This window comes from Camelus ferus, chromosome 5, assembly GCF_009834535.1.
Source record: "Camelus ferus isolate YT-003-E chromosome 5, BCGSAC_Cfer_1.0, whole genome shotgun sequence".
NCBI lineage: Eukaryota > Metazoa > Chordata > Mammalia > Artiodactyla > Camelidae > Camelus > Camelus ferus.
This window is the reverse complement of record NC_045700.1, coordinates 87,275,030-87,302,228: the sequence shown is the minus strand read 5'-3', so window position 1 is coordinate 87,302,228 and position 27,199 is coordinate 87,275,030. Positions and strand designations below refer to the sequence as shown.

At 41.5% G+C, this 27,199-nt stretch overlaps 2 protein-coding genes across 2 annotated transcripts in view; one reads left to right on the top strand and one right to left on the bottom strand.

Annotated features, from left to right (window-relative positions):
• The window catches only part of COL4A3 (collagen type IV alpha 3 chain), a 133,403-nt gene extending 130,256 nt beyond the window's left edge, over positions 1–3,147 (bottom strand). Inside the window, 1 exon segment of the mRNA XM_032480379.1 lies at positions 2,890–3,147. Within this exon segment, the coding sequence (XP_032336270.1) occupies positions 2,890–2,976 (87 nt within the window). The 5' untranslated portion in view covers positions 2,977–3,147.
• Positions 3,148–3,352: 205 nt separating this feature from the next.
• The window catches only part of COL4A4 (collagen type IV alpha 4 chain), a 120,514-nt gene continuing 96,667 nt past the window's right edge, over positions 3,353–27,199 (top strand). The window contains 4 exon segments of the mRNA XM_032480378.1: positions 3,353–3,685; positions 20,453–20,619; positions 23,432–23,474; positions 26,840–26,917. Of these exon segments, the coding sequence (XP_032336269.1) occupies positions 20,564–20,619; positions 23,432–23,474; positions 26,840–26,917 (177 nt within the window). The 5' untranslated portion in view covers positions 3,353–3,685; positions 20,453–20,563.

Genomic DNA, 27,199 nt, shown 5'->3' with positions numbered 1-27,199 from the left:
GAATTGTTGCCTGAGGCCACAGGAGAGTGCCTCTCAGTTTCAAGTTGATGAACTGGGCCTGGAGACAGCTTTAAACCTTGGGATGTGCTGCATAGCCAGGCCTGGACCTGGACGCCTGCAGCCAAGGAGCAGAGGGATTTTACTCAGGGCTCCTCAGGACAAATCGTGTGGGTGGACAGGTCTGCTCTGCCTGAATTCAGACTATGGGGTGAACACAGTACTATTTCTTTGTTTTGAGAAATGCTAATGTAAAAATCACAGGAATTCAAAGCAAAATATGTCCTTAGCTACTGCAGCACACAAAGATGGTAAATATGACGGCACAAAGGCTACATTTAATCCTCACTTATACAAAGTTTGGCCCTGTGTTCCTTTAGCCCTTTACAAAAAATATTGCATTTTGTAAAGTTCAATTTCTTTTTTGGCTAACATTTAGAATTTGAGATTTTTAATGGAAACTAGATTTCCAGCTTCTTTCCTGAAAAATCTGGATTCTGGTACTGCTGAGTCTGAATTCTAGAATACCAAGAATTAGTTAACCCTGAAAACTGCCCCCTGCCCCAATGCCTCACCCATTACCTCACCTGCTGGCCCCACCAGGAGTTTCAACTCCCTCATTTTACAGATTAGGAGACTGAGGTCAAGAGCCTTGCCCAACATCAGAGTGACCCTGTGGAGGGAGCTGAGCTGGCACCATGCCGATCAGTTTTCAGTTAATTTGCTAGGCTCCCTTTTTTTCTACCAGATGAAGGCACCTTTCCTGATTTCTAATGACACTGTCTGTGTAACTCAGCAGGTGCAGTGGAAATGATAATCATTATGTTTTAACAGAGACTTACTTCAAGAGATAATACAAATAATATAAATGGATTAATTGTCGTATCAGCAGGAAGCCTCCACAATTTGGCGAGACTCAAGACAGTAAAAAATTATAAGAGGATATGACAATATAATTGAAAATTGGTATAATTAGAGGTTGCAGAAACACAGAGCATCAGTTTTTCAGGCTGATCTTGACACGTGTGTAATTCCTCCCCTTTTCCTCCACCCTTCCCTAACCTCCCCTCTTCTTTGGAATCTAGAAGAATGTACAAACCCTGCTCTGGGACACTTTCCCAGCCCTTCCCACAACACACATACATTTTTTATAGATTTTTTTTGTCTGCTGAATTTGTTCCTGGATTAAAGATGGCAGACATCGTACACTGACTTAGATGAGTTCTATCCATCATGCCCAGAAGTACTGAGCTACCTGGGTTGGATATTCTTAGCCTACACAAAGCGCAGTTTTGTTAGAACCAACTACATGAAGAGATTACATGGATTACAAAGCCCTTTAGAATATAAAACACTGTAATAGCCTGGATGTAAATTGATAGGGAAATGGCTCAATTAACTTTGGCATATTTATACTGTGGACAACTATACAACAGGGCAAAAAGAAACAGAGGTGATTCTATCTTAAATACTAACATGAACAGATCTGTAGGATGCAAAAGGATATATACAGCATAGGTATATGGTATTAGTTATGTCAAAAACACAAACAAAAACACATACTGCTTTTGGGTCCATATATGCACATGCAAATGGGCAGAAAATGTGTGGAAAGAAGGATGAGATGGTGACAGTAGACACCTTTGTTTAGATGGGGTGGGGGGAGGTATGAAGGTGATCAAGGTGGTTTTAGCTTCGTCTGTATAATGTCAAAATTTAACATTTAATTTAAATGGAAAATATTTGGATCACATGTAGCTATAGGTTCAAACAATCTTTTCATGTAATATGTATTTATGTGACTATTAATTTCTAGTCATAGTCTTAATCATGAAATTTGTAAAACATCTGCTCATCCTTGGGAATAGAACTTGCATGATACTGTCATCCTAAACTAGTTTTGTAAGTGTGAAAAATCACAGAAGGCATTTGAAAAGTTAAATTCCACCAGTTAAAATCAAGTTAAGTCAACTCCAGGAGTCATAACAGATTTGAGGACACCCAAATTTACCTTTAATTGCAAAGAATAAGAAATACGCGGATGGACTTAAATGAATCCAGGATCTCTCAGATTTCGAATAGAATCCGCAGTGACAGATTGCTTAATTTAGCTTACCATGAGTTTTATTTCTAAGAATCTATTAACTTTTCAGTGATGGCATTTGCTTTTCTTAACAAAACCGATAGAACACTGGAGGGCAAGTATTGACAAGGAGGAAAAGGAGCCCCAGACTGGTGAGAGTTCAGTGTGACAAGACACCTAGGAAGCGGCAGGGCTGGGACTCCAGCCCTCTGTGCTCTCTGCCAGGCCATGCTGCCTGCTCCAGTTCACCAGCATGACATCGCCTGTCTCTGTATCCTGTGTTTTCAAGCATTCATTCTTAGCAATGTGGCTCTCTCTATCCACATGTATATCTTATATATAATCTATTTATCTGCCTGCATATCTATCTATCTATCTATCTATCTATCTATCTATCTATCTATCTATCTATCTATCTATCTATCTATCCATCCATCCATCCATCCATCTATCTATCTATCTATCTATCTATCTATCTATCTATCTATCTATCTATCTATCTATCTATCTATCTATCTATCTATCCATCCATCCATCCATCCATCTACCTGCCTACCCTACCTCTGGAAGCCTTTCCCCCACCCCTGACCCCTAGGGAACTGTACAAGCTTCCTCCTCTCCTCTTCCTCCAGCCCCGCGCATTCCACCTGTTCCCGGGCATCCCCGCTTGCTCCGGTCCCCACGCTGCCTGCCCAGGGACCTGCGTGGAGCTCTCAGTCACCGCACCCACCATACAGGAGTTCAAGGACAGCGTCCCCGCGAGGGGGCTGTCTCGGGGCGCATTGGGGGTCGCGCCGCCCCGCACTCACCTTGCCCGCCGCGGGCGCCACCACCAGGAGCACCAGCAGGAGCGGTAGCAGCAGCGCGGGCGGCCTCGGCGCCGGCCCGGGGCGCATGGTGGGCGTCCGCTCAGAGCCCCGGCGTGTCCAGGGACCCGCAGGCTCTCAGGCCACCGCTTACCCTGCGCGGCGCGTTTTGGGGAGCCCGGCTGCAAAGCTCGTTTGGCCAGCCCGCCTGGGGCGGGTTTTGTAGGGCTCAGCCTCCCCACGAGGCTTCTGACTGTGGCTCCAAGGGAGGGAAGAAGTGGCTCAGGTCCCGCCCTCGCCCCCCCCTCCCCCCCGCAACTCACCAGGCCATGTCCCTCCGACCCGGGCATCGTGCCCAGGAGGCGAGAAAGGGCTGCGCGCCTGCGGGGCAGGTGGGAGCGGATCCAGGGGAAGGAGTTAAGGAGGTGATGCTCCCCAGGTTCTGGGGCCGAGGCGGGGCCGGGGGTGCGGGTCGGAGGTGGGGAACTTGGGGGTTGTGCGATGGGGAGGCGGCTGAGTAGGGTGGAGGGAGTGGCCAGCGGCCGTGCTCAGATTAAGCGGGAGGCGCGCCGGGCGTCCGCACTCGGGCGCCTCTGCTCGCTCCGGCTCCTGGGCGGTGCCAACTCGCCTCTTTCCCCTTCTCAGCCTGCCTCTATCTGGCAGCCGCCCGACCTGGCGGTGAGAGCGGCGTGAAGAGGCAGCCGAGCCGCGCGTGGAATTGGGCGCGGCGGAGCCGGGAGGGGCGCGCTGCGCGAGCGGGCGCCGAGGCGGCTGCCGGGGCGGCCGGCGTTCCCACGAGGTAAGGCGCCCACGACCCAGTCTGGGTCATCACGGCCCCAGGGTCCCGAGCACCCGCCTGGGGGCGCGAGAGGTGGAGGAAGCGGGGCATCCAAGGGTGGGGCCTGTGGGGTGGCGGGCGGGGTTGGGGAGTTGGGCCCGGGGGTCACCAGAGGAGAGCTTGTCTGGCTCCCGGCTTGTCTGCCTGGGCATGAACTGGGCGCTGTGTGTTTTGATTAATTTGGAGGCTCGAGTTACCAGCCTGGCAGTCTGGGCGCTCCCAAATGCCAAGAGCAAGAGGCAGCTGAGGGGAAAGAGAAAGCCCATCCTATTCTCTGCTGCGTTAACTGGCTCTGGCTAAATCTTATCTGCGGAAATGCAGGGGAAGCCAAGAGCCAACTTTGTCGGGGTGTCTCCCTCCTGAGAGTGCCCTTCACGGAGGCGGACTGGGATGCAGACTTGCAGTATCTAGCTTGTTACGGCACCGTGTTTAGAGCAGGGCTCCTGCCCTTTTCTTGTGCCCCTGACCACGATGGCTCTGGTGAAACATTTCGATCCTTCTTAGAATAATGCGATTATCAGAATCACTTCTACTGGAATAAATTGTGACAGTATTAAAGTCATGATATAGTAACATAAATGCATCATTATTATTGCACTAAATACCTAAATCTAACAGCAAACTTATTAAACAACTGTAATCTCAAAGTACTGATGACTGCAAAACTGAAAGGTAACATAAAAATACCAGGGGGTGCGAACTCTCAAGAACTGCCAATAGCATTGTGGTTTGTTGCCTGTGCGCGTAACTAAAGGCGATGCTGAGCTTCCAGGGAAGTTTAGTGAAAATACAGATCCAGTATTTGTTCCCATTCAAGTTCACAGACCACCTGAATTCCATCTGCAGGTTTAGAACCCCTACTTTGGATCAGTGTTGCCGATATTTGCAGGAGTTGGTTATCAAACACCAAGTGTGAAATGTGTGATTTGGTCACTGATTGTGGAAAACTACTTGCTTGCAATTAGAATGGGGTCTATTAGTATATTAGACCTATGTACCTGTGTAAGTAGGTGAAACCCTGACAGTGAATAAATGAAGACACACACCCCCTATTTGGCTGTAGAGTAAATATACTCTGCTCTCTGTTTTTTATGCCAGTGATTGTCAACTCTGGCTATATGTTAGAATCTCCTAAGGAGCCTCTGAAAATCCTGAAACTTTATCCATTCCAAGCCAGTTACACTCCCCAGCAGCGGGACTCTGGGGTCAGTGTATTTAGAGCTCCCTGGAGATTCCCACGTGCAATCAAGTTTGAAAGCCACTGTTTTACATGCGTATTTCAGTTAGTTTCATTGACTCAGGGTCTCTTCTCATAGAATAATAAAAAGAACACATATTAAACTCTTTATTAAGACTCGTGAGTGTCCAGACCATAGACGTCACTGTGTGGTATGTACTAGTTTTGGCCCACTGATAGGGAGGGCTCTTATTGAACCTTCTTCTGTCATCCTTGTTAAGTATGACATCAGGTGCTTTGTTGATAAAATAACAGTGTCCAAGAATTCCAAGAGGCAAATGGCAATCTTGTGTGAACTGACTGCCTCACTTCCTGGAAAAAAACAGCAACAATCCTCAGTGTTAGTGTTCAATGCTCCTTCTTTTTGCTGAATTCCAGAAGATTTCTTAATTTGGATTTCAACTGCCTTTTCTTGAAACCAAGTCATTTTGACAGAAGTCCAGACTTGGTTTTATCAACTTAGAGGCGGTGGCAGCAGTCAACTGCAAGTCACTTATGGTGCCACAAAGTAGCAGGAAAGAAGACACTTGTGATGTAAATACAGTAAGGAGGAAGCAGTGGGTAAGAGTGTGGTCTCTGGAGTAGACTCAGGAATTTGAATCCTTTCCACACTCACTAGTGTGGGCTAACTTCCCTGGGCTGGGTTCTTCTCTTCTGTAAAATGAGTATAATCATGGTACCTACCTCAAGAAATTGCAGGACTCTGATTTGATAATCTATTAGAAATCCTTTGCCCAGGGTCTTCCCAAAACAGTCACATGTTGGAATCTGATTCTTTAGTTGCATAAAGGAAATCAAAGTGAACCTGATGAGAAATGATGGCACAGAGCAGAGATGCTTTTCTCAGCGCAGGAATAGGGGGGCAAGAGTCAAGCATACCCTGCCAGCTTCCTTGAGGTCAACAGACTCTTAAGGCATCTAGAACCTCGCTACTTGTCATCCCTGGGAGCATTAGCTTTGTCATCCTGGAGAGCTGCTTTGATATGCAGAAGGAATCTCAGGCACCACCCCGGGCCCACTGAATCAGAGCCTGCATTCACCAGTCTCCAGGTGGGTCATCCACACATCAAACTTTAAGCAGTGGTGGCTTGTCTCTAAGCCAGATTTAACCACCCATTCCTCTCTTCCCCACATGCTTATGCCCTGCTTTAGTACAGTGTTGATGTGCTCACTGGGTGGTGTTAATTAACCAGAATTTCTCTTTTATTGAAGTATAGTTGATTTACAATGTTGTGCTAGTAACCAGAATTTCTGATTTTTAAAAAATAATCTTGGAGTCAGGAGAGCTGATTTTTCATGGTTGGTTTTTTAAATGTGATAAAAGGAAAGTGGGGATGGTTCTTTTTGTAAATACAAAGGACACAGAGATCTGCTGCTTTTGACTTGGTGCCAGATCAGGGTTTTGAACAAAATGAAGTGGTAATCGCCTTTGACAAGCCCTGTATTATTGTTTTTGTCCCCTTTTCATAATCACAATATCATGTCTGAGTTCTGCACAGTGCTTAAATGGGTAGTGTGTGCTTCCCCACTTTTGAAGGTAAACTCCAAAAGGACAGGGGACTTTCAGGTGCTCTTTACTGTTATTGAATGAACGAATGAATTTGTTCACTATTTGCTGAATGAATGAAGTTGGATGCCTTGACAAATTTTCTCAGGATTCACACCCAGGTCTGTTTCCTTCCAAAGTTTATGACCTTTCTGTAGCCTTCACTGTGCAGGAATGTGCCTCAGCATTTTGACAAGACACACTTTTCCAGGCTGCCTATAGCTCCTTCCTCAATCTTTTTAAAAGACAGAATTTGATTTCAATTATATTTTAAATTAATCTTTTTTTACTCCGTCTCCTCACTTAGTCATTTCTCTTCTTTCAAGAACCTTCTCTTTCCAACACCTTTAAACGATTAAACTCAGATTCCTTTAGAATCTCAGAGTCATTATCAGTGCATGTCAGTTCTTGCCAGATTCTCGTTCTGCTTTTCTAAGGTCATGGCCCCTGCCCCGCGTCTGCGCTTAACACGTGTGGATTACGGTGGCCATCTAGCTAGTCCTCTGCAGGTTCTCGCCTGTGAAATCTGCCTTCTACATTATTGTCAGAATAAAGTTGCACGTTGTATCAGAAAGAACAGGTTACTTTGGGGACAGTTACAGACAACTCCCAGATTTCCGGGGCTTATAGTCACATTTACACTAATGTATCCATCACAGGATGTGGGGAGATGGGGAAGGGTCCGGGTGGGGGGGACCTCTGCGTAAATAGCCTCTCAGGAAACCCCTGGAAATTCCCACTCGAGTCCTTCTCTGGTCTCCTCAGAAGGAGAAGAGAATGCCGCGAATCAAAAACTGCTCTAAAAGCTGCTGCCTGGATGTGACACGTGCTACTTCCACTGAACTTCTCGTTGGCCAAAGTGGTCATACTTCATTTTGTAAGTGATGGGAAATAATCTGCCACGTGCCTGAAAGAGTGGGGGAAATGTTTGGTGACTGTTAGGTCAAAGGTCAAGCCCTTTGTCCAGACTTTGATTATACAGCGCAGTAACAGTGTCATGTTATTTTACTTTTCTGTGCTACACGGGCAGATACAGAAATTATATTTTTAAATATAGTAACTGGCATTTGAGAAATAAATGTATTGAGGTATAATTTATGTACAAAAACCTGTACCTATTTAACATACACAATTCAAGGAATTTCACAGATACATACACCTTGTGAAGCCCGTAGCAGGATCCATCGTGATACAGGGCTTTCCCTTCACTCCCCAACGTGTCCTCCTGTCCCTCCCTTTTCAGTCCATCCCTCTCTCCCTGCCCATTCCCAGGCAACCATTGATCTGCTTCCTGTCACTATGGGTTGGTTGGCATTTTCTAGAATTTTATGTAAACGGAATCATACAGCATGCATCCTTTGGTGTCTGGCTTCTTTGACTCAACAGAATGACATTGAGATTGATCCATGTTGTGTCTATCAGCAGTTTGTGCCTTTCTATAGTTGAGTAGTATTCCATTGCACAGACATCACCTTTAAAAAAATCTATTTTCCTGTTGAAGAACATTTGAATTGTTTCCAGTTTGGCACTATTACAAATAAAGCTACCGTGAATATTTTTGTACAAGGCTTTTTGTGGATGTGTGTTCCTATTTCTCTTGAGTAAATACTTAAGAGTGAAATTGCTGGACCATAGGGTAGATATATATTTAACTATAAAAGTAAGGGTTTTCCAAAGTATCTGTATTATTCTTCATTCTCACATGCCCTCCATATATTTTTGATGCATTCTTTTAGTATTACCAGCTTTTTTATTTTTAGCTATTCAAATGGTTACACAGTGACACGTTAATGTGCTTTTGATTTCTCTAATAACTAGTCATATTGAATGTCTTTTCATGTACTTATTAACCGCTCACAGAGCTTCTGTGAAGTGTCTACTTAAATCTTTTCCCCATTAAAAAATTGATTGTTTCTCTTATTGCTGAATTGTAGTAGCTGTTTATCTATTCTGGATACAAGAAATATTTATTGTGAATGTTTTCTCCCATTCTGTGGCTTGTCTTTTCATTTCCTTATTCGTGCCTCTTTAGAAGTAAGTGTTTTTATTTTAATGAAGTCTGATTTATCAACTTTTTCATGGTTTGTGTTTTTCCTATTATGGAGAAATCTTCACCCATGCTAAAGTTGCAAATATTTCTCTTTTAAATCTTCTTCTTTTATAGCATTTTTACATTTAGGTCGGTGATCCATTTTGGATTAATTTGGGGTTATGATGTGTGGTAAGGAAATATCTTAAATGTTATTTTCCATATGAATATCCAGTTGTTCCAGCACTGTTTGTTGAAAAGACTGTAATTTCTCCATTAATTTGCTGTGGCGTCTTCGTGGAAAATCAATTGGTCATCTGTGCTTGGGTCTTTTTATTCTATTGATCTACATGTCTCTTTTTTTCACAATCCCACATTGTTCTTACTATGATAGCTTTATAACGAGTCTTGAAATCAGGTGGTCCAACTTTGTTGCTCTCTTAGAAAAATAGCTTATCCTACCCTAGGTCATTTGTATTTGTATAAATATGGAATTTGACTTGCTAGTATTGTGTTAAGGAGAGTTGTATCTATGTTCATTAAAGATATTGGTCTGTAGTTTTCTTGTAACATCCTTGTTTGTTTGATACTTGAGTAATACTAAAATACTCATGAAATGAATTGACCAACATTCTGTCTTCTACTTTTTGAAAGAGTGTGTGAAGAATTGGTATTATTTCTGTCTTCAATATTTGACAGAATTCACCAGTGAAGCCAAATGGCCCTGGAGTTTTCCTTGGGGAAGATTTTTAACTACAAATTTAATTAATCACAAATTTAATCATTGCAGGGTTATTCAGACTTTCTATTACTTCTTGTGCCAGTTTTGACAATTAGTGTCTTTCATGAAATGTGTTCATTTCTTATGCATTGCCAGATTTACTGGTATAATTGTTCAGAAGATTCTATAATTATCTTTTTAATATCTGTGTATCTGTAGTGGTTTCCCCTTTGTCATTTCTGACATTGGTAATTTGTCAATTTATCAATTTTATTTACCTTTTCAAAAAAAACCAAAGAGCCACTTTGTGTTTCATTGATGTTTTCCCTTTTGCTTGAGTGCTTTCTACTTTATTGATTTCCTCTTCTAGCTTTAGTATTTCCTACCTTTGACTTCAGGTTTAATTTACTCTTCTTCTTCTGTTTCCTAAGATAGGAACTTATGTCATTGATTTTAGACTATTTTTTTCCCCTAATGTACACATTTATAGAAGCAGTTTCTTCCTCTGCACCAGGTAAGTTGTATCCCATACATCTTGATATGTTGTTTTCATTATCATTTAGTTTAAAATATTTTCTTCTTTGACTCGTGGGTTATTTGGGATGTGTTGTTTACTTTCCAAATATTTGGAACTTCCCTATGTGGTCTATTGTTTAGTTCCAATTTAATTCCCTGTAAGATTTCAGTCTTTTGAAATCTGTTGAAACTTGTTTCATAGTCTATTACATAGTTAGTTTAGATTGGTGAACAAACCATATCTATTTGAAAAGGTTGCATATTCTGTGGTTGTTGGGAGTAGCATTTCATGTATAAAAATGAGGGCAAGGTGGTTGACAGCATAATTGTTCAGATTTTCTGGGTCTTGGGTAGCATTTTCTACCTTATTCTATTACAAAGAGAAGAGTTAGACTCCAACTATGTTTGAGAAGTTATCTGTTTCTCTCTTTAATTTTTCAGTTTTTACTTCATGTATTTTGAAATGCCTCTATTAAGTACATATATTCTTTATATTTATAGACTCCTGATATGTTTTGATCATTATTAAGTGTTACTTTCCATCTTGAAGTCTATTTTACATGCTGTAAATATAGCCAGTCTGCTTTCCTTATGCTTACTATTTGCATGGTGTATATTTTTTCAGCCTTTTACTTTCAGTATATTTGTGTCTTTTAATTTAAAGCATATATCTCATAGGAAGGATATATTTGGATTTTTCTTTTTTCTGTCTTAAATCCAATGTCTTGCCTTTTAATAGACGTTTTTAGTACATTTTTATGTAGTTGATACAGTTATTTTTAGGTCTGCCATCTCTTCATTTACTTTTTGTCTCATCTGTTTTTTGTTTCTTTTATTCTTTCTAGCAAATTCTTTTGTGTTATTCAGATATTTTTTACTGTTTCATTTTAATTTTTTATTGACTTCTCGTTGTATCTCTCTGCACTATTGTTAGTTGTTACTTTAGTGATTATAATATACATCTTCAACTTTCCCCAATCAATTTAAAAGTAATATTGAATTACTTTAGGCAAATCAAATTTGTTTTTGTATTCACAATGCCTAACATGGGATTTGATACAAAATGGGACAGTGACAGATACTTCTTGAGTGAATAATAATCACAGGTGCTTATGTTGTATCAAAGGTATATGGAGATTATTCAAAAAAAATTTTTTTTGGTTGATGCCAGGCTAGTTAATAGAAAACACTTTAAATTTTAAACATTATTATTACATATTTAGTAGATTTGAATTTACAACTCTTGTAATTTTCATATGTAATCAATATTCTATGTATTGTTTTATTTTGTTCCCGTATGTTTAAAATTTTTGTTATGGAATTTTAATATAGATCTCTACCTATCCTCAATTCCTGAAGTTGCAAAAAAAAAAAAAAGTCTCATTTTCAAATTTTAGTGCGAAAGCCATCGTATTTTAATAATGGAATCCGTTATGGTTTTGTGAAACTTCCAACTGCTGCTAGTCTTGGCCACTCTGCCCACATTACATCAGCACCCAGTGCACCCCACATTTCCTTGGTTTTGCTCAGTCATTTTCCAATGTGTAAAGTCCACAATGAAACACTGAGTGTTTTTGATCTGCAGCAGACTATGGGATGGCATAGCTCTTAAGCCCAGATTTGAGGAATTCCCTTGAAGCTTTTATTAGGTTCCAGAGTGGTGGAAGCATTCCTAGAGGAATCTAGTTTCAGGTCTTGTCCTAAAGGGAAAGAGCTGCTAAGGAGACTCAATCACTAGAACCAGCTCCTGCCAGAAGCAGGGCAGACCGAGGTGGGCAGAGGACAGGATGGAGCCATGTGGAAAAGGAGGCAGTTAAGCTCTCCTTAGAAAGGGCTTAGGGCTCAGGTGAGTACAGGGCTCCTTCCACCAAGACAAAGCTTTCCTCCTATTTTGGAACCAACTGCACACCCACCCCAGTATCTCTATTTAACCTGAAAGTTCATTTGGACACTTTTGTGAAATCTCTCTGTCTCTCTCTCTCTCTTTTTCTTTCTTTCTTTCTTTTTTTTTTTTTTTTTTTTTTTGCTTTCTTAGCTGCCTGAATGGCTTTAATCTTCCTATAGTCTAGTTAGAAATGGTGTCTCTAAGATCTTCACCTGTCCCATAGGAGTTTCTAGAGTTGAAATTCCAAACATGAAGACTTTCTGGAATTCACAGGAAACTGAATGCCTGTGTCACTGTGCACCATTGCCTTTATAAGTGACTGTCCCTGCTACTACTGTAAGGCAAAAGTAGTTCTTCCCAGAGATGAATTCCCTAAATTCACCTGTGAATTTTCATGAATTTCGAAGCTGTGTAGGGTAGTGGTTAATAGGGAAGGCTTTAGAGTTTGAATCCTGAAATGTCTCTTAATAACTGTGTGGCTTACTTGTAAAAGGACATAATCATATTTCTTACCTCATAGGGTTATTGTGAAGATTGAAGATCTGTGTTAAACCTTTAGTACAGTGCTTAGCATATAATTAGCTTGATGAAAATGCTGCTTATTATAGTTTCTTATGGTAAGGAAGATGGAGAGGAAGTGAGGGGAGAGGAAAAGAAGAGAAGAAGAGGGGCAGGAGGAGTAGGGGGAAAAGCAGAGGAAGGATCCAGCTTTCTGGTTGATAAAACCAGATGCCAGCCTTTCCTTAGTGTCCTCTTGCAGTTCGCTTATGTTAACTCTGATCCTGACTAGACTTGTTCTTCTGTACAACTTCTTCTTTTTTTTAAATTTAAGTATAGTCATTTAACAATGCTGTGTTAATTTCTGGTACACAGCATAGTGATTCAGTTATATATATATATATATATTTTTTTTTTTCATTGTAGGTTATTACAAAGTATTGAATATAGTCCCCTGTGTTATACAGTAGGGCCTTGCTGTTTACCTATTTTATATATGTTAGTTAGTATCTGCAAATCCAGAATTTCCAATTTATCCCTCCTCACCCCCTTTCCTTCCTGGTACCCATAATTTTGCTTTCTATATGAGTCTAGCTCTCATTTGTAAATAAGTTCATTTGTGTCATTTTTTAAGATTCCATGTATAAGTGATATCATATGGTATTTGTCTTTCTCTTTCTGGCTTACTTCACTTAGTATGATGATCTCCAGGTCCATCCTGTTGCTGCAGATGGCACTATTTCATTCTTTTTTATGGCTGAATAGTATTCCATCGTACTCTAAACCAAACTTCTTTATCCAGTCATCTGTTGATGGACATTTAGGCTGTTTCCACGTCTTGGCTATTGTAAATAGTGCTGCTGTGAACACTGGGGTACATGTATCTTTTTGAATTAGAGTTTCCTCCAGATACATGCCCAGGATTGGGATGGCTGGATCATATAGTAAGTCTAGTTTTAGTTTTTTGCACCTTTCTTCTACACTAACTGAAGTGTCATCTCTCTCAATAATTTCTCCTGATGTTTAAAAGGAACTTTAGGAGGGACTGTCACAGCTTACTCCTCCTTTTCATTTCTCTGGATCTTCCTTCGTTCCCAGATCAAGCCTTGCCCCCTTCCTCGGGTCTGCCAGACTTGCCCCAGTTCCCAGTTTTCTCACCCTTCTTTAACTTATAGGGAGCTCTTTTTGCCTGCATAACAAATTGGAAGGAAGGAAATAAACATTTATGGAACTGCTACCATATGCAGGGACTGTGCTAGGCACTAATTTTGACTCAGCGTAGTTCTCTCAGGCATTAATTTTACATCCTAGAAATCAAGAGCTCAGGGTAGGGGGAGGGATGCAGACTTGCTCAAGGCTACACTCTTACGTGACCGAGATCTGAGCGCAAGTCTTTCTAACTCCAGAGCCCTACTTTCACTCCCTCACTGTGAGCCCACAAGGTACCAAGAGAAGAAGGTAGCCGGTCTCTGTAGAGGAGGGAAGAAGTCATCAAAGGCAAATGCCGGTCTTTCACTGCAGGTGGTCGGGGCTGGGCCCTTCCCGGTGGGCTCAAAAGGTGCTACTGCCAGAGCTGATGCCAAAGGCCATTCCCAGAGAATTCAGACCCAGTCTATGCAGCCCTGCTGGGCCAAGAGAAACCTGGGGGAGTGGTGTTTTTGGCAAGAGACATACAGCATTCTGAGCTAAGAATGTTATTCTTAACTTGGAGGTAAAGGGCGCATCCGGTTTTGAAAATCACTTGTCTATTTATGGAACATGTATCACCTCCATGTATTTCCCACGTGGTGAATTATTATGATTGTTGTCAAATATTCTGTTGATATTGGGAGGATACCTCATGGAGAAAATGGTAATAAAAGCCTATATTGGCAGAACGGTAGATTAGCTGAGATACGGTCCATTTGTCCTTGGGCTAGCAAACTCAAGGTCAACTGAGGACTCTGTGGCACTCTCAAACAATTCAATGGAACCTGGAGGGAAGGCAAGTTGGGGGCGGGCTTGACCGCAATCCAGCAACATTCTGGTCAGGTTGGAACTTAGAGATATTCTCAAGAATTTACTTGAGTAGTTCTTAAGTTTTCCTCAGTTCCTTTTCTGAGGACATGAAGCTCCAGCCACATTCCAGTGGTCCATGGACCACACAGATTTGTGACTTGCTTGAAAAACCTTGTGATGTTTGATGAGATTGACTGTTGTTGCTAAAAAGGAAAAAGCTCAAATCAGCCTGAAGGTTTTGAAAGTCTGCATGTGGAGTCAACCCAAAGATATGGGATTTTAGAAAGGCAAAACCAAGTACCCAGGTTAGACGCTGGGGAAAGGTCAGATGATCTCTTAACTGGGAAAATGTAAGCTTCAAAGGAAGTGTCTGGCCACTGAGGTGGATCAGGCATGCCATGCTTTTTCTGGGAGCATTTTTCTAACCCCTCATGAGGCCCCTTGCTTTTTTTTTTTTTTTTCTTTCACAAAAGCTGATCCTTTAGGAATTCTATTTTGGAAAGGTAAAGGTATATAAAAATAGGTGTTCAGACCATCAAAAAAATTTAGCCTGGGAAAGAGAGTCTTCAGATATCTCAGTGTCAGAAAGTCAAAGGGAAGACCGTGTAGTCATTGAGTTAATAGGAAATGATTTCACTTGAAAGAACAAATATTATTAAAAAGAACTTAAAGGCTTAATGTTACTTGGGAAAAGAAAAGACATTATATTTCCGCTACCTTTTGTGACTGGAAGATTCCACTACTCAGTCTCCTGTTTGTCTGGTCCTCTGATCTTGACCATTGCCCCCCTCCCCCACCCCCCAATTGATGAGAACCCCAGCTGGGTGTATGTCTATTCAAGATTGGGTTGCAGGCAAAACAAATTCCCCATGGTACAGATAATGATTTGGAAGATCTCAGATCCTGTTCCCAGACCTAGCATTTGGAAAACATCGAGCAGAGACTCAAGGAGTCCCAGGGGAATTGGAGTCCAGGAGTTTTCATAAAGGAGTGAAGAAAGAAAAATAAACCTGGAGAGTTGGAGGAAGAGAACGCAATGATATCTGCTGAATATGTGTGCGAGAAATGACTGATATAAATACACTGCTGGGCAAGAGCCTACGGACTTGGGTCAGTGAGTGAGCCGGACGTCAAAGGCCCAGGGCACTCACGTTCAGCGTCCTTGCTGGGGGTGGAGGGGAGGAGTCTCCAGATGAGCTCGCTGCGGAGTGTCCCAGCCTGGGGACCAGCTGCAGTGCAGGCAGCGCTTTCTATCAGACCTGGCTGCACAGGTCAGTCTGCTCCAGGAAAGGGGACTGACTACCAGATGCTCTCAGGAATGAGCTAGTTTCACATCCTCTCATAAGACCATCTGTCTTTTACTTTTTGCATTTCCCTCTCTTGGAAACAGCTGTTTATGACAGCTCAGGCTATCTGTTTCCTCTAAACTCCAGCTTGCACCTGGCCTTGACTTGTCCCAGTTTTCTAATGCCTACCTGGACCTCAGGGCATCTCTGGATGCCTCCTTCCTCCCTCATCTCCCTTTCTTCTCTCAGTGTCCTGATTTCAGCTGTCTGCGAGGACCTGTTCAGAATACTTTATTGTAGCATCTTCCAGCCCAGAGTTCTGTGTTGCTAAGCCAAGCTATGGGATGGGTCAGGTGGTTATCCCCAACCTTACAAGTGTTTGTGGAGACAGAATCGGGTAATGAAAACCTGGCCACACTCCCAATTAAAGGCTGAAGGTGGGGCCTGAGGGAGCTGTGATGCAGCACTCTGTAGCAGTCAACACTCCCTTCTTGAGAGTAACAGTTGGCAAACTAAGGCATAACCATTGAAAGAGACAGAACTTTTGCAAAAGTTCTCTAGGTAAGCAGTCTCCCAAAATTGTTTGCAGATGTTTTAGTGGCATAGCATTTGGGTCATTTAGGCTTTTTTTTTTTTTTTTTTTTAATGAACTCCAGTGGAAACACGCTGCCTTGGCCAATCCTGGAGAGCCATTTATTTGTGAGAAGACAGGTTAGAGGGATGCTGTTCTGAGTGATGGGGTATTTTTATTGGTGCTTTCAAAAGCATGGTTGAGGCAAAAGTTTTTTTGCTCTTAACACAGGCAGTTGCAATGAAAGAATTCTCATGGATTGTGTGAATACCATGTGTGGCAGCATTTGGGGAACTGTAGAGTGCTGTACATACTGCTGTTTATGGTGTCCGGTTAACAGCCACATGGGCCTCTGCTTAGCCGTGACCTAGGAGCTGCGTCCTGGCAGGACAACAGACCTAAAATCGCTGCGACTCCTTGGTGGCTTGCTTTCTGGCTGGACAGGTGCATGGGGTGAGCATGTAGCCATAAGAGGCTTGCTCCAGGTAAGACTGTGAACAAGACGGCTGTTTTTTACCTTTGGCAGCTCATCTAAAGCAGAGAGCTTCAAACAGAGGTACGTGTACCCTTGGGAGACCAAAAGATTCTTGAGTTATGCAAGGAGCTTGGAAAATTAAAGGAATCAATTTCTAGATTCTCCACTGCTCTTAGACTTGTTCTGTCTGAAAATGGGCCTTTGGAACAGGTTCTCACCTCCCTTTTCACAACAGTCCTGCTTTTCAAAGAAAGGCATACCTCTACCCGCTTCCCCCACCATTCCACCTCCCCACCCTCTCCCCCTCGACCCCTCCTCCTCCACCCCATTTCCCCATCCCACCCCTTTCCACCACCACATTCCCCCCACCCCTTCCCCATCCCATTCCCCCACCCCCACTGCCCCACCTCACTCCCCGACTTCCGTTCCCCCACACCCCCTTCCCCCCCACTCCCTTCTCCCCATCCCCTTCCCCACCCTCTTCCCCCCCACCCTATTCCCTTCAAGCCCCTTCCCCCACCCCCTTCCCTCCTCCTCACTCTCCCCACCCCCATTTCCCCACCCTCTTCCCCCCATTCCCTTCTCTCTCACCCCATTCCCCCCCACCCCATCCATCCCAAATGTTACTAGCCTGCTCTGTCCAGAGCGCAAGAGCTGTTTGTGGGGCCAGATGGAGAGGGTAAAGGCAGGTGTTGAGAACAGAAAGCATCTGATTCCTGGGCCAGGTGGTTTCCCACTTTTTGCTTTTATCACAATTGAAGGAAGACTTGATCAGCTGGTGGAGCATTCGGATTGATTCTTGGTAATAAATTCTATATTGCTTTCAGTATACAATTCAAGAGAACGTCTAAGAATTGAGTGACTTTTGCAGAACAAATTCTTCCATTCACAGCTTGCTTTAAAAATTAAAATGGAAGTAGGCTGTTGCTGAACCCATCTCAGTCCAGTGAGAAGTAGTATTAATCTAGGGCGAAATAAACTAATTGAGAAACCCCAAAGCCCAGTTCTTTCATTGCCAACTACCTTAACAAGACAGTTTCACTTTTAATGTTTAGTAATTATTTATCAAGATTTAAATTTATATTTTTGATGAATTATATACTTCTAACAATCATAATGATGAGCCAAACCAGGAGAAAAAAAGTTTTAAGACTCAGAGATTTATGATCATAAGAAATTTTAAAATATTGAATTTATATACATATTTTTGTTGCAGAGAAGTATGGTGGGGTGATTGATATGATTTTCAAGGATAAAATTATATCGCACTAGGATATATATGGGGGAGGGGAATATAAATATAAATCCAAGAAGGAAAATACTGTTAAAAACTGTGCATGTATTTTATACTGACGATGGTGAAAATCAGGCTGCCTGGCATTGTAACCTATTGGCTACATCCAAAATAGTGCTGCAGTGGTTTTATTTTATAGCTCACCATTTACAATGCTCCAAATTATACTCTTTGCCACTATTTAAAAAGAAGAATAAAGTTTTTAGATGTTAACTTAAAAAAAGAAGGAATGAGGGAGTGCATAGGTTTTTCAAAATTCTTATGGGAGTTGGAGAGCAGGAAAGTCTGCAGGCTGCCACTCTGGGGTGTCAGCTGGGAGAAGGGACACATGCTGGCGTCCAGAAACCCTGGTTCTGCCATTTACCAGCTCTGTAACTTTGCACAAGTTACTTAAACTGACCTAGATTGTTTTTCTTGCACAACGAGAATGATACTTTCCTTACTAAACTGTGGTGAAAACGAGTAACTTGATGTGGGCAATACTCTTAGCAGAGTCACTAGACTCTTGGCAGAGGGTCTTCTGTAAGTGTTGGTTCATTACTTCCTCTAATGAATGCCTTCTTCTACTTCCTCTTGTATATTCAAAATTACCCTCTTCTTATGTCCTCTACTAAAGATATTTGATTCACATTTTCTAAAGTTCACAGAGTATTTTCTATAAGTCTGTTCATCCAATAAATATATACTGAGCACTTACTGTATTCCAGGCACTATGATGGCACTGGGGATAAATCTGTGAATGAAAAAAAGACAAAAATCCCTGCTGTCATAGGGCTCACATGGTAACTAAGTGCACGGTAATGGAAATGCATTGGCTACTCCCAGCACAGCAGTGTCCTTTCACTGTTAATTCATGTCCCTTCACATTGGAAAGACTCACTGAATAATGAGAGACCAGTTAGGTTTCTGCAGATTGGTTCAGCTGTCCATCCATCATCCACCCATCCAGCCAGCTAGCCAGGCAGCCAGCTATTCAATTAAAATGTACTGAGAAATTCGTAGGTGTCAGGGCTACCATCAGGCATTCTTCCTCTGAAAGGTGACCACAGCAACACTGTATTTTGATAAGCTCTCCTTTGATGCACCCTTTATCACAATACATGTGGAGATTAATTGCATCATGTATCTATTTTGGAGTTAAAATGCAAATATCTTTGGTTTTCTTTTATTTTTGACCGTGTTTCCTGTTTGTTTAAAATACTAAATACATTGTGAATGATTCAGACCCATTTGTATATTCCTTGTAAAACATTCATTTGTTTTATTGAGACTTACTTCTGTAACACCACTGAGAAACTATCTAAAATGATGGATTTGGGAGTGGAAAATACCTAGGTACTCAAAGTGATTCTGTTTCCACTGGGTTTTGAAACTATCATGGAATGTCGTTCTACCACCTGCCTGGAGAACTAGTCTCTCACAAATACAGCGGTGAGTTAGCTTACCCAGATTTTATCCAGAAATTAAAAAATAGCTTGTAACATTCTACACTCCCAGTTTCCTTCTCTCTACCCAGCTCTTACAGGTACAGGTCTTCAGAGAAGCCGAAGTTTTAAAGATGAGACATTTCAATTCTTTGAGCCAAATAGATCTTTTATCAAAGTATACAGTTCTTTAAGTCAAAGTATTTTTTTTTTCTTTTTCTGAAACTGAGATTAAGTTCCCAAAATAAAACACACCATTTTAACTCTTTAAAGGTTTATAATTCAGTGGTTTTTAGAGGCTGTGCAGCGATCACCACTATCTAATTCCAGAACAGTTCCATCACCCCCAAAAGAAACCCTGTACCTCCCAATTCTCTCCTCCTCCAGCCTCTGATAATTACTAATCTGGTATTTGCTTCTATGGGCTTGTGTATTTTGGACATTTCATATACGTGGAGTCATACAGTGTGTGACGTCTTCCACTTGGTGTAGTGTTTTCAAGGTGCATCCATGCTGTAGCACAGATTGGTGCTTCATCCCTTTTTACGGTCAAATATTGTCCCATTGTCCGGATGCAGCATGTTTTGCTTATTCATCAGTTGCAGTAGGTTGTTCAAACTTTTTGGCTATTACAAGTAATTCTGCTGTGAATGTTTGTGTCTGAGTCTACGTGGCGTGTGAACACCTGTTGTCAGTCCTCGGGTACACACCTCAGAATGAAATTGCCGGTTCACATGGTGACTGTGTAGAGCTCTCTGAGGAGCTGCCAAAATAGTTTCCACTGCAGTTGTACCATTTTATAGGAAAACACATTTATATGTGTTTGCTGTCTGTATACGAAAGTGTATTTCTATACTAGGGGATTCCTTTTTAGTTTCAAAAAATTAAAAAAAGGCACTTGAGTGAATTTCAGCTTGGATTTTTAAGGGAAAAGATTAAAGAGAAGAAAATTCTGCTTAGCAAAATGAAGCAATAATTTTTATGCAAGTATTATAAACATCTATCTTTTCATTTTTCAAAAATATATTTATGGCATCAAACTTCTGGGAATATTTTTACTTCTAAGAGTAAAAATAGATAATGTACTCAGTTTAACCATCACTGAAGATTGTTGTGTCAAAACACTGTTGAAGTTTCCTTTTGGGAAATATTTCCATCACTAACTCTGAAAAATGAAAGTAATTATTTTCAACATGATAATGCATAATATAATGTTTTAAGAGATTTATTTATATTTAACACATACAGAGTCTAAACCCAGGACATAGAACCTCACTTGTAATCGAGAGTCTTCTGGAAGAGAAGAGTGGCAGAATTTGTTTTAAGCACCAAGACTTGACTATGAAGTAAGCAGTGCACATGGCATTGGTAAGGTGTTCCTTCCAGTGGATTAAGCCCTTGGCCACGGATTCCTGGTGAGTGTCCTTAAGTATGACCACTGGCTTTTATTTAATAATTTCTCCTAAATGTTGGTTCTGTGAATATAAATTATTTGAATGCTTCATGTATCAAAAAGCCAAATGATTCCAGAAACCTATGGATTATGCCTGCTGCCATTCTGGGATTCATTTTTATGATTAAATACCAGTGCTCTCTACTCTCCCTGAGTTGCCCCCACGTAATCACCCGTTGGGAGGATGCACAAGGGCACTGATTCTTGTTTACCTATCCACTAAGTTCGAACAGCAAAAACCTTCCCATGTGTCCAGCAGTGGGGTCCCTGTCATGGGCAGAGTTAGGACAATGCACTTCGTGAGTGTGGGAAGCAGACTAATGACCCCAGAGAAGTCCACATCCTGGCTCCTGGAACCTGTGACTGCGTTCTGTTAGTGGCAAGGGGGAATTATGTTTGTAGATGAAGTTAAGGTTGCGAATCAGGTGACCTTGCAATGGGGAGATTGTCCTGGGTTATCTGGGTAGACCCATGTAATCAGAAAGGTCCCTAGAAGTGACAGAGAGGGGCAGACAAGTGAGTGAGAGGGATCTGTGACAGAGCCAGCAGAGGTCAGAGGGATGAAGCTGGAGAGAGACTCAACTGGTCACCACTGGCCCTGAAGGTGGAAGGGACCCTAAGCCATAGAACGTGCAGGCTGCCTCCAGAATCTGGGGAAAGCAAGGAACTGATTCTCCCTTGGAGCCTCCAAAAGGGACCACAGCCGTGCCAACAGCTTGATTTTTTGCTGGTGAGACCCATTTCAGACTTCTGACCTCCAGAACCATAAGGTCATAAATCTGAGTTGTCTTAAGCCCCCAGGTTTGTGGTAACTTGTGTCAGCAGCAGCAAGAAATGGATAGATTGTTCAGGAAATGGATAGATTGCCGACAGCATGTGCTGGGAGTTAAGACAGGGAAAGATTGACTAGCGAAGAATATGAGTCGTGTTGAAGCTGGGAACATGTATTTTTATGGGCCGTGAAGGAAGAGAGGGTGATGGGAAGGAGAACGTTTATTTCAGAATTGCAGCCAAGCCTTATTTATTCAGAGTGGATGTGAAGGAAACTGCAAAGTAATCTTAACTTTGAGTTGCTCTTTAAAGAAAAGAAAAGAATTGTTTTATTTTAAAATATCTACAGCAGCAGGAGGAACAAGCAGAGGATGGGGAGAGGGAACGTTAACAGGGGTTCAGATCTGTCCTGAGCCACATCCTTCAAGTCATCCTGCCTGCAACCTTCTGGGCACATTAGCCAACCTTTCTGAGTCCGTTTGCTCTTGTGTGAAATGTGGAAAAAGCATGCCTTGCCTGCAATTTTAATAGACCATATACACAGAAGCCAAAATTACTGTAAGATGTAACTTGTCCTTATTTACAAATGTCCTCAGAGATAAGAACCTGATTAACCACCAGTTGTTATAAATACTTTAACTTGATTTAAAACAGTTTATTCCCTTTTTTTTTATTCTCTGGTTTACTCTGTTACTGAATCGAATGACACTGAAATGCCAACCTGGCCTTTCCTGGAAATGTCATGAATTCCAATAGAAGGGTTGAGGGAAGGGGGACTTCAGTGTGGAGGCCAGTGAGTGTGGGCTGGACCCACCCCCAGGCTCCTACCTCCTAGTCCAGGTCTCACCCAGACGCCTGGCTCTGTAGATTTCTGTCATGTTCATCAAAGAGGAAGGCTCTACACGCAGCAGAGGATGAGGATGGCAGGGAAATCCCAGCTCAAGCCTGGTCCCCAGTTCTCTTCCCATCCAGGGGGATGCTGTGACATGAAGCTCCAACTCCATCAGAGCTGTTTTAAGGATTAAATGAGAGGATGGATGTGGAAGCTCCTGGAGAAATGTGAGCGAGAGGCTAATGCATGCAATGTTTAGTGTTTGTCTTAGTTCCAGCTGCCATGACCCATACCGCAGACTGGGGGGCTGATAAGCAATGGAAATGTATTTCTCAGGGTTCTGGAGGCTGAAAGGCTGAGATCGGGGTATCAGGGTATCTGGGTTGTAGACTGCCAGCTTCTCATCACATCCTCATGCGGTAGGAGGAGGGTGCTTGAGAGCCCTCTGGATCCCTTTTATAAGGGGAATAACCCCACTCACAAGGACTACACCCTCATGACCTAATTACTCCCAAAGGCCCCACCTCCTAATACTATCACATTGAGGGGTCAAGATTTCAACATATGAATCTCAGCGGGACACAAGCATTCAGTCTTTTTTGGTTGCATCTCTCATGTTAAAATTTGTTTATAATAATAATGTTACCCCAGTTGGATTTCTGACTCACTTATAGGATCCTGAACCACCTAACTCTTTCCTTACTTGTTCGTATTATCTCCTAGACCATCTCCCCAGCCCAGTTTTTGCCATCTTCCCTGCTTCCAGCTGGTTCCACTTCACAGCATCCAGGAAACACTAGTCTTTGCACTGTCCCTGGACAAAGCTGCCTCCTTCCCTCTCTCCTCTAGTTTTCATTCTGAGAGCCCTGTCCCTTCACTCATGCATCCAAGCCTCCCCTTCCTAGTGTCCTCGCGGTACCCAGCGCAACGAGGACCACGCCAAAGGGTGTGAGTACTTCCGGAGTGGTTAAAGAGAGGAAATGCAGTGATGACGTCCAGAGAGAGGGTAACACCTATCTTGTCCCGATGACAATCATCTCCTGACAGCAGCCTATTAGAAATTAAAAAAGAATTTTTCTTCTAGAGTTAATTCCTTTGCTTTTTTTCTCTTTAGTTTGTTTTGCATGAAAAAGAACAGTTTAAATTAATCCGCATTTTTGCTTTTTCGCAGGTCGCTTATTCTCATTCTCTTTTCTGTACAACACGCATATGGGGTAAGTACGCGAATGAGCTCCGACTGCGTGTTGAAAATTCACTTTATTGAATGCATTACTTTTATTGTATTTTTAAGCAAGTCACTCTCTGGGACTGTTTTCGCATTTGGAAAAATGAAGGGTTGGTTTAGACGAACTTGAAGACTTCTTTTATGTTCTGCAGTCAAGACTGCTTACCAAATTGCCTAGATATTGGGGAGTTCTTTGTTTACAACATAACCCTTTCTTAGAAACTTTTTCAGAGCTGGGCAGGAAGTGGCTGGGCCATTACAAGATGAAATCAAATATAAGACTGAATTTGAACATTTTAACTCCGGAGAAGGATAAACCTAGAACATTCCGTAATAAGCCCTCTTTCTTCTGCTTCCTTGCCAAAGAATCTAAGTTATTAAACCCAACTTCAGACATTTCCGGGAAATCCGACTGTGGGCTGCCTGTAGTCAGGCTGCTCTTGAGAGAACTGGGCTGATTTATAACTCAGATACACCCAGTCCAGTTTCGTGATGAAAGTAATCATGGGCCTTTGCAAAGCAAATCAAAACAGAAAATTGTCATCCGTTCTCCTTTCCCTTCCAACCAGGAGCAGAAAGCACATGCATCAGGGAATAAGAGGCCCTTGGTTCCTGGCTCTGCCACTGATTTATCCCTTAACCTATTCAGGACTGTTTCTCCCATGGACGTAGGCATGCCTAGTTCGCGTGCATCTGAGAGCATCACCTGCAGTGACGAACAGAAACACACTGAAATATATGTGGGTGGATTTTTTTCTCTTTCTCTTAACTGACTTTTCTAAGTTTATTTTTGTTATACTCTTTTTTCACTATGTAAAATTCTATAACATGCTGAATTTTCACTTTCTTTGTTCCTTATGTTCCATGTGGGTGCATAGAACTCCTGGACCAACGATTATTTTATCCTGGACCTTCCTACCAGCTTGTGGTATACGGAGAGTCTAGAGATTTCACACAGAGAGTGGCTTTGCTGTAGTTTGGTTTTAAAGGTAGAGACAGACACTGATGCAGTATCTACGGAAGGCAATTTGCATTATCCATCAGGATTTTAAAAGCACATGCCTATGGACACAGCAATTTCTCTTCTTAGAATTTATCATATATGTTTATTCTGACTTATGCATAAATACATACGCACGAGAATATTAGTTTGAGGTAGCAAAAAAAGAGAGATAATGAAATGACCATCAACTTGATCAAACAAGTTATAGTGCTTTGTTTGATGGATAGCCATGTATATTCACTCAGAATGATTTTCAAGACATGTGATTAAGTGAGAACAGCAAGGTACAAAGACATACACCGTTTGGGTAAAGATAAAACATGGCCAAAATCACCAAAAGTGTGTGTGTGTGATCATTATGTAAATCTGCCCATAAATGCCCAGACCCGTCGAAGACAGTGACTACCTCTGGGGAAAGGAACTGGGAGCCAGAGTTGGAAGAGAAAATGTCCGTTTCCGCTACACTATTTTGTGCTGTTTGAATTGTTACTATGTGCATATGTTGTTTTTCAAAAAAGATAATTAAAGTACCAATGCAGGACACGTTATTAATCTAGAAATCAGTAAAATATTTTCTTGAACTTTCTATGCAACAAATACTTGTTGAAAAATATCTGAGATAAAACAGATAGTGACTTTTCTTTTTTTCCCTTTGAAGAAGGTTAGCATTGGTTTTTGAGAATGCCAGTGTATTCCCAGTGAATATGATTTATGTTTTGAATGTTGACTTATCTGAGACATTGTCTTTATCTCTTTTTAATGGGAAGATACAATCTGTTTCTGAGGTGAAGTTGCTTCCTCTGTAAAGGTCTCCCCTCTTTAAAGTGATGTTTATTAGGATACGTCTGATGTAGAACTTTGTAGAGACTAAAATCACCTCTTGCTTTTTTCTTTTATTCATCCAAGTCAAAACTTTATATGTGACTATTCCTGTTTCTTTATTAGAGTCTGCTAATTTTAAACTGATTCTTTTCTGAAACGTAATTTTGCTACAAACATCTTAGTGACGCTTGGCACAATTAAGTACAAAACAACAACACACTTGCCTATATTACCAAGACATCTAATCAACTGACCTTTTTTTCTCTGGTTGTTTTGATATTTCACTGAACACATAGTAATGAATTCCAACCTTAAATGAACTCAAATGTTCAGACTAGTTATTTTAAGTACTTTCATGCTTTCCTGACCTGGCCTGGAGCATTTAATTCTTTTTTTTTTTTTTGCCTTATCAGGGTCTTGAACTTAATGTTTCTGCATTCACAGATAACAATGTTACTCCAAACTCAAGAACTGAAACTTCAAATACATTTTTTAACTTAATTATCTAATTGCTTGGCTCTTGTCAAGGTTCAAATTTTTATATGCTTTCAATGGCTCATAAAAGTTATTTTTATAAAGACATCTTTTTCATGAATGCTTAAAGATTTTAAAAATTCTGTCTGAGCGTATTTTTTTCCAGAAAAAAACGGGGTCTTAATTGTATGACTGAAAAGAAAAATACATACTGCCTAGACTCTTGTCCCTCCCATACACATATACATATTCATGCATATTTATGTATAAGTGTGTTTGTTTATTTATATGTATATATCTTCTTGGGAACTGCACAGATCTGTTCTCCTGCTTTATGTTTTCCCATTACATGTTGGTCTAAAGGCTCAAGTTTAAGTTGTTAGTTTTCAAAGATCTGTCAGAAGCGTGAGGTCCTACCCACACCCTCAGCTGAAAGTAGGGAAAGTGTTCAAATTATTCAAGCTCAGGAGCTTTCTGGTTGAGCGTCACATTAGAGGCATCATCTTGGAGTAACAGCAAATTGTTGAAAGAACAATTTTAATCCGAGTCCAAGGCTGTGATTGCTGCACTGACCTGGGAGGGACTTCTTGAGTCCCTGGTTGATCTTGGAGGTAAAGGAAGAGGCTCCTAGAAAAAAAGCAAGCATATGCTTTCAGTTAGATGCCACTGTGTACTTATGGTTTTCCCGACTACATAGGTAACACTATAAGCTTGTTCACAGCTTAGTAAATGAAATCTTACCAGGAGAGAGAAACTGCAGAAGATTCTGGTTAAAGCCAAATAGCTTCAGACAAGGTTTGTGAAAAATCCTATCTCAGAAAAACTTTTATCCTGCTCACACAATCATTAATCTCCTTATTATCCGGCCACAGGGTAATAAGTTCAATGGCTTTTTATATATCAGTACTAGTCTTGTCACAGATTCAGAGGTAAAAATGATACTGCGGAATTTTCATGAGTTAAATAAATAAGAGTGCTTGTTACGAGGTATCTATATCTTGTACCCAGCTAGGTGATGAATACTGGTAAACTAAATCAGATGCTTCACTTTCTAGGGTGGAAAGAAGTTTATTGGTCCCTGTGGGGGAAGAGACTGCTCTCTTTGCCAGTGCTTTCCTGAAAAGGGGTCTCGGGTAAGTGATGCAAAAATCAACACGGACGGCGGGAGAGGGAAATGGGGAATTACTAATCAGAGGGCATAAAGCTTCAGTTGTGCAAGATAAATAAGCCGTAGAGATCTTCTGTACAACATTCTACCCAGAGTCATCAAAAATGTATTGTTCTCTTAAAATTGTGTTCAATCACCTTATACAGAAAGGGTCCTGGTGCAAATGGTACATGCTGGTCGCCATATTGATACTCATGTTGCATATTGGCATTTTAAAGGCTCTGAGAAGTCCTGCAGTAAGTTTAAA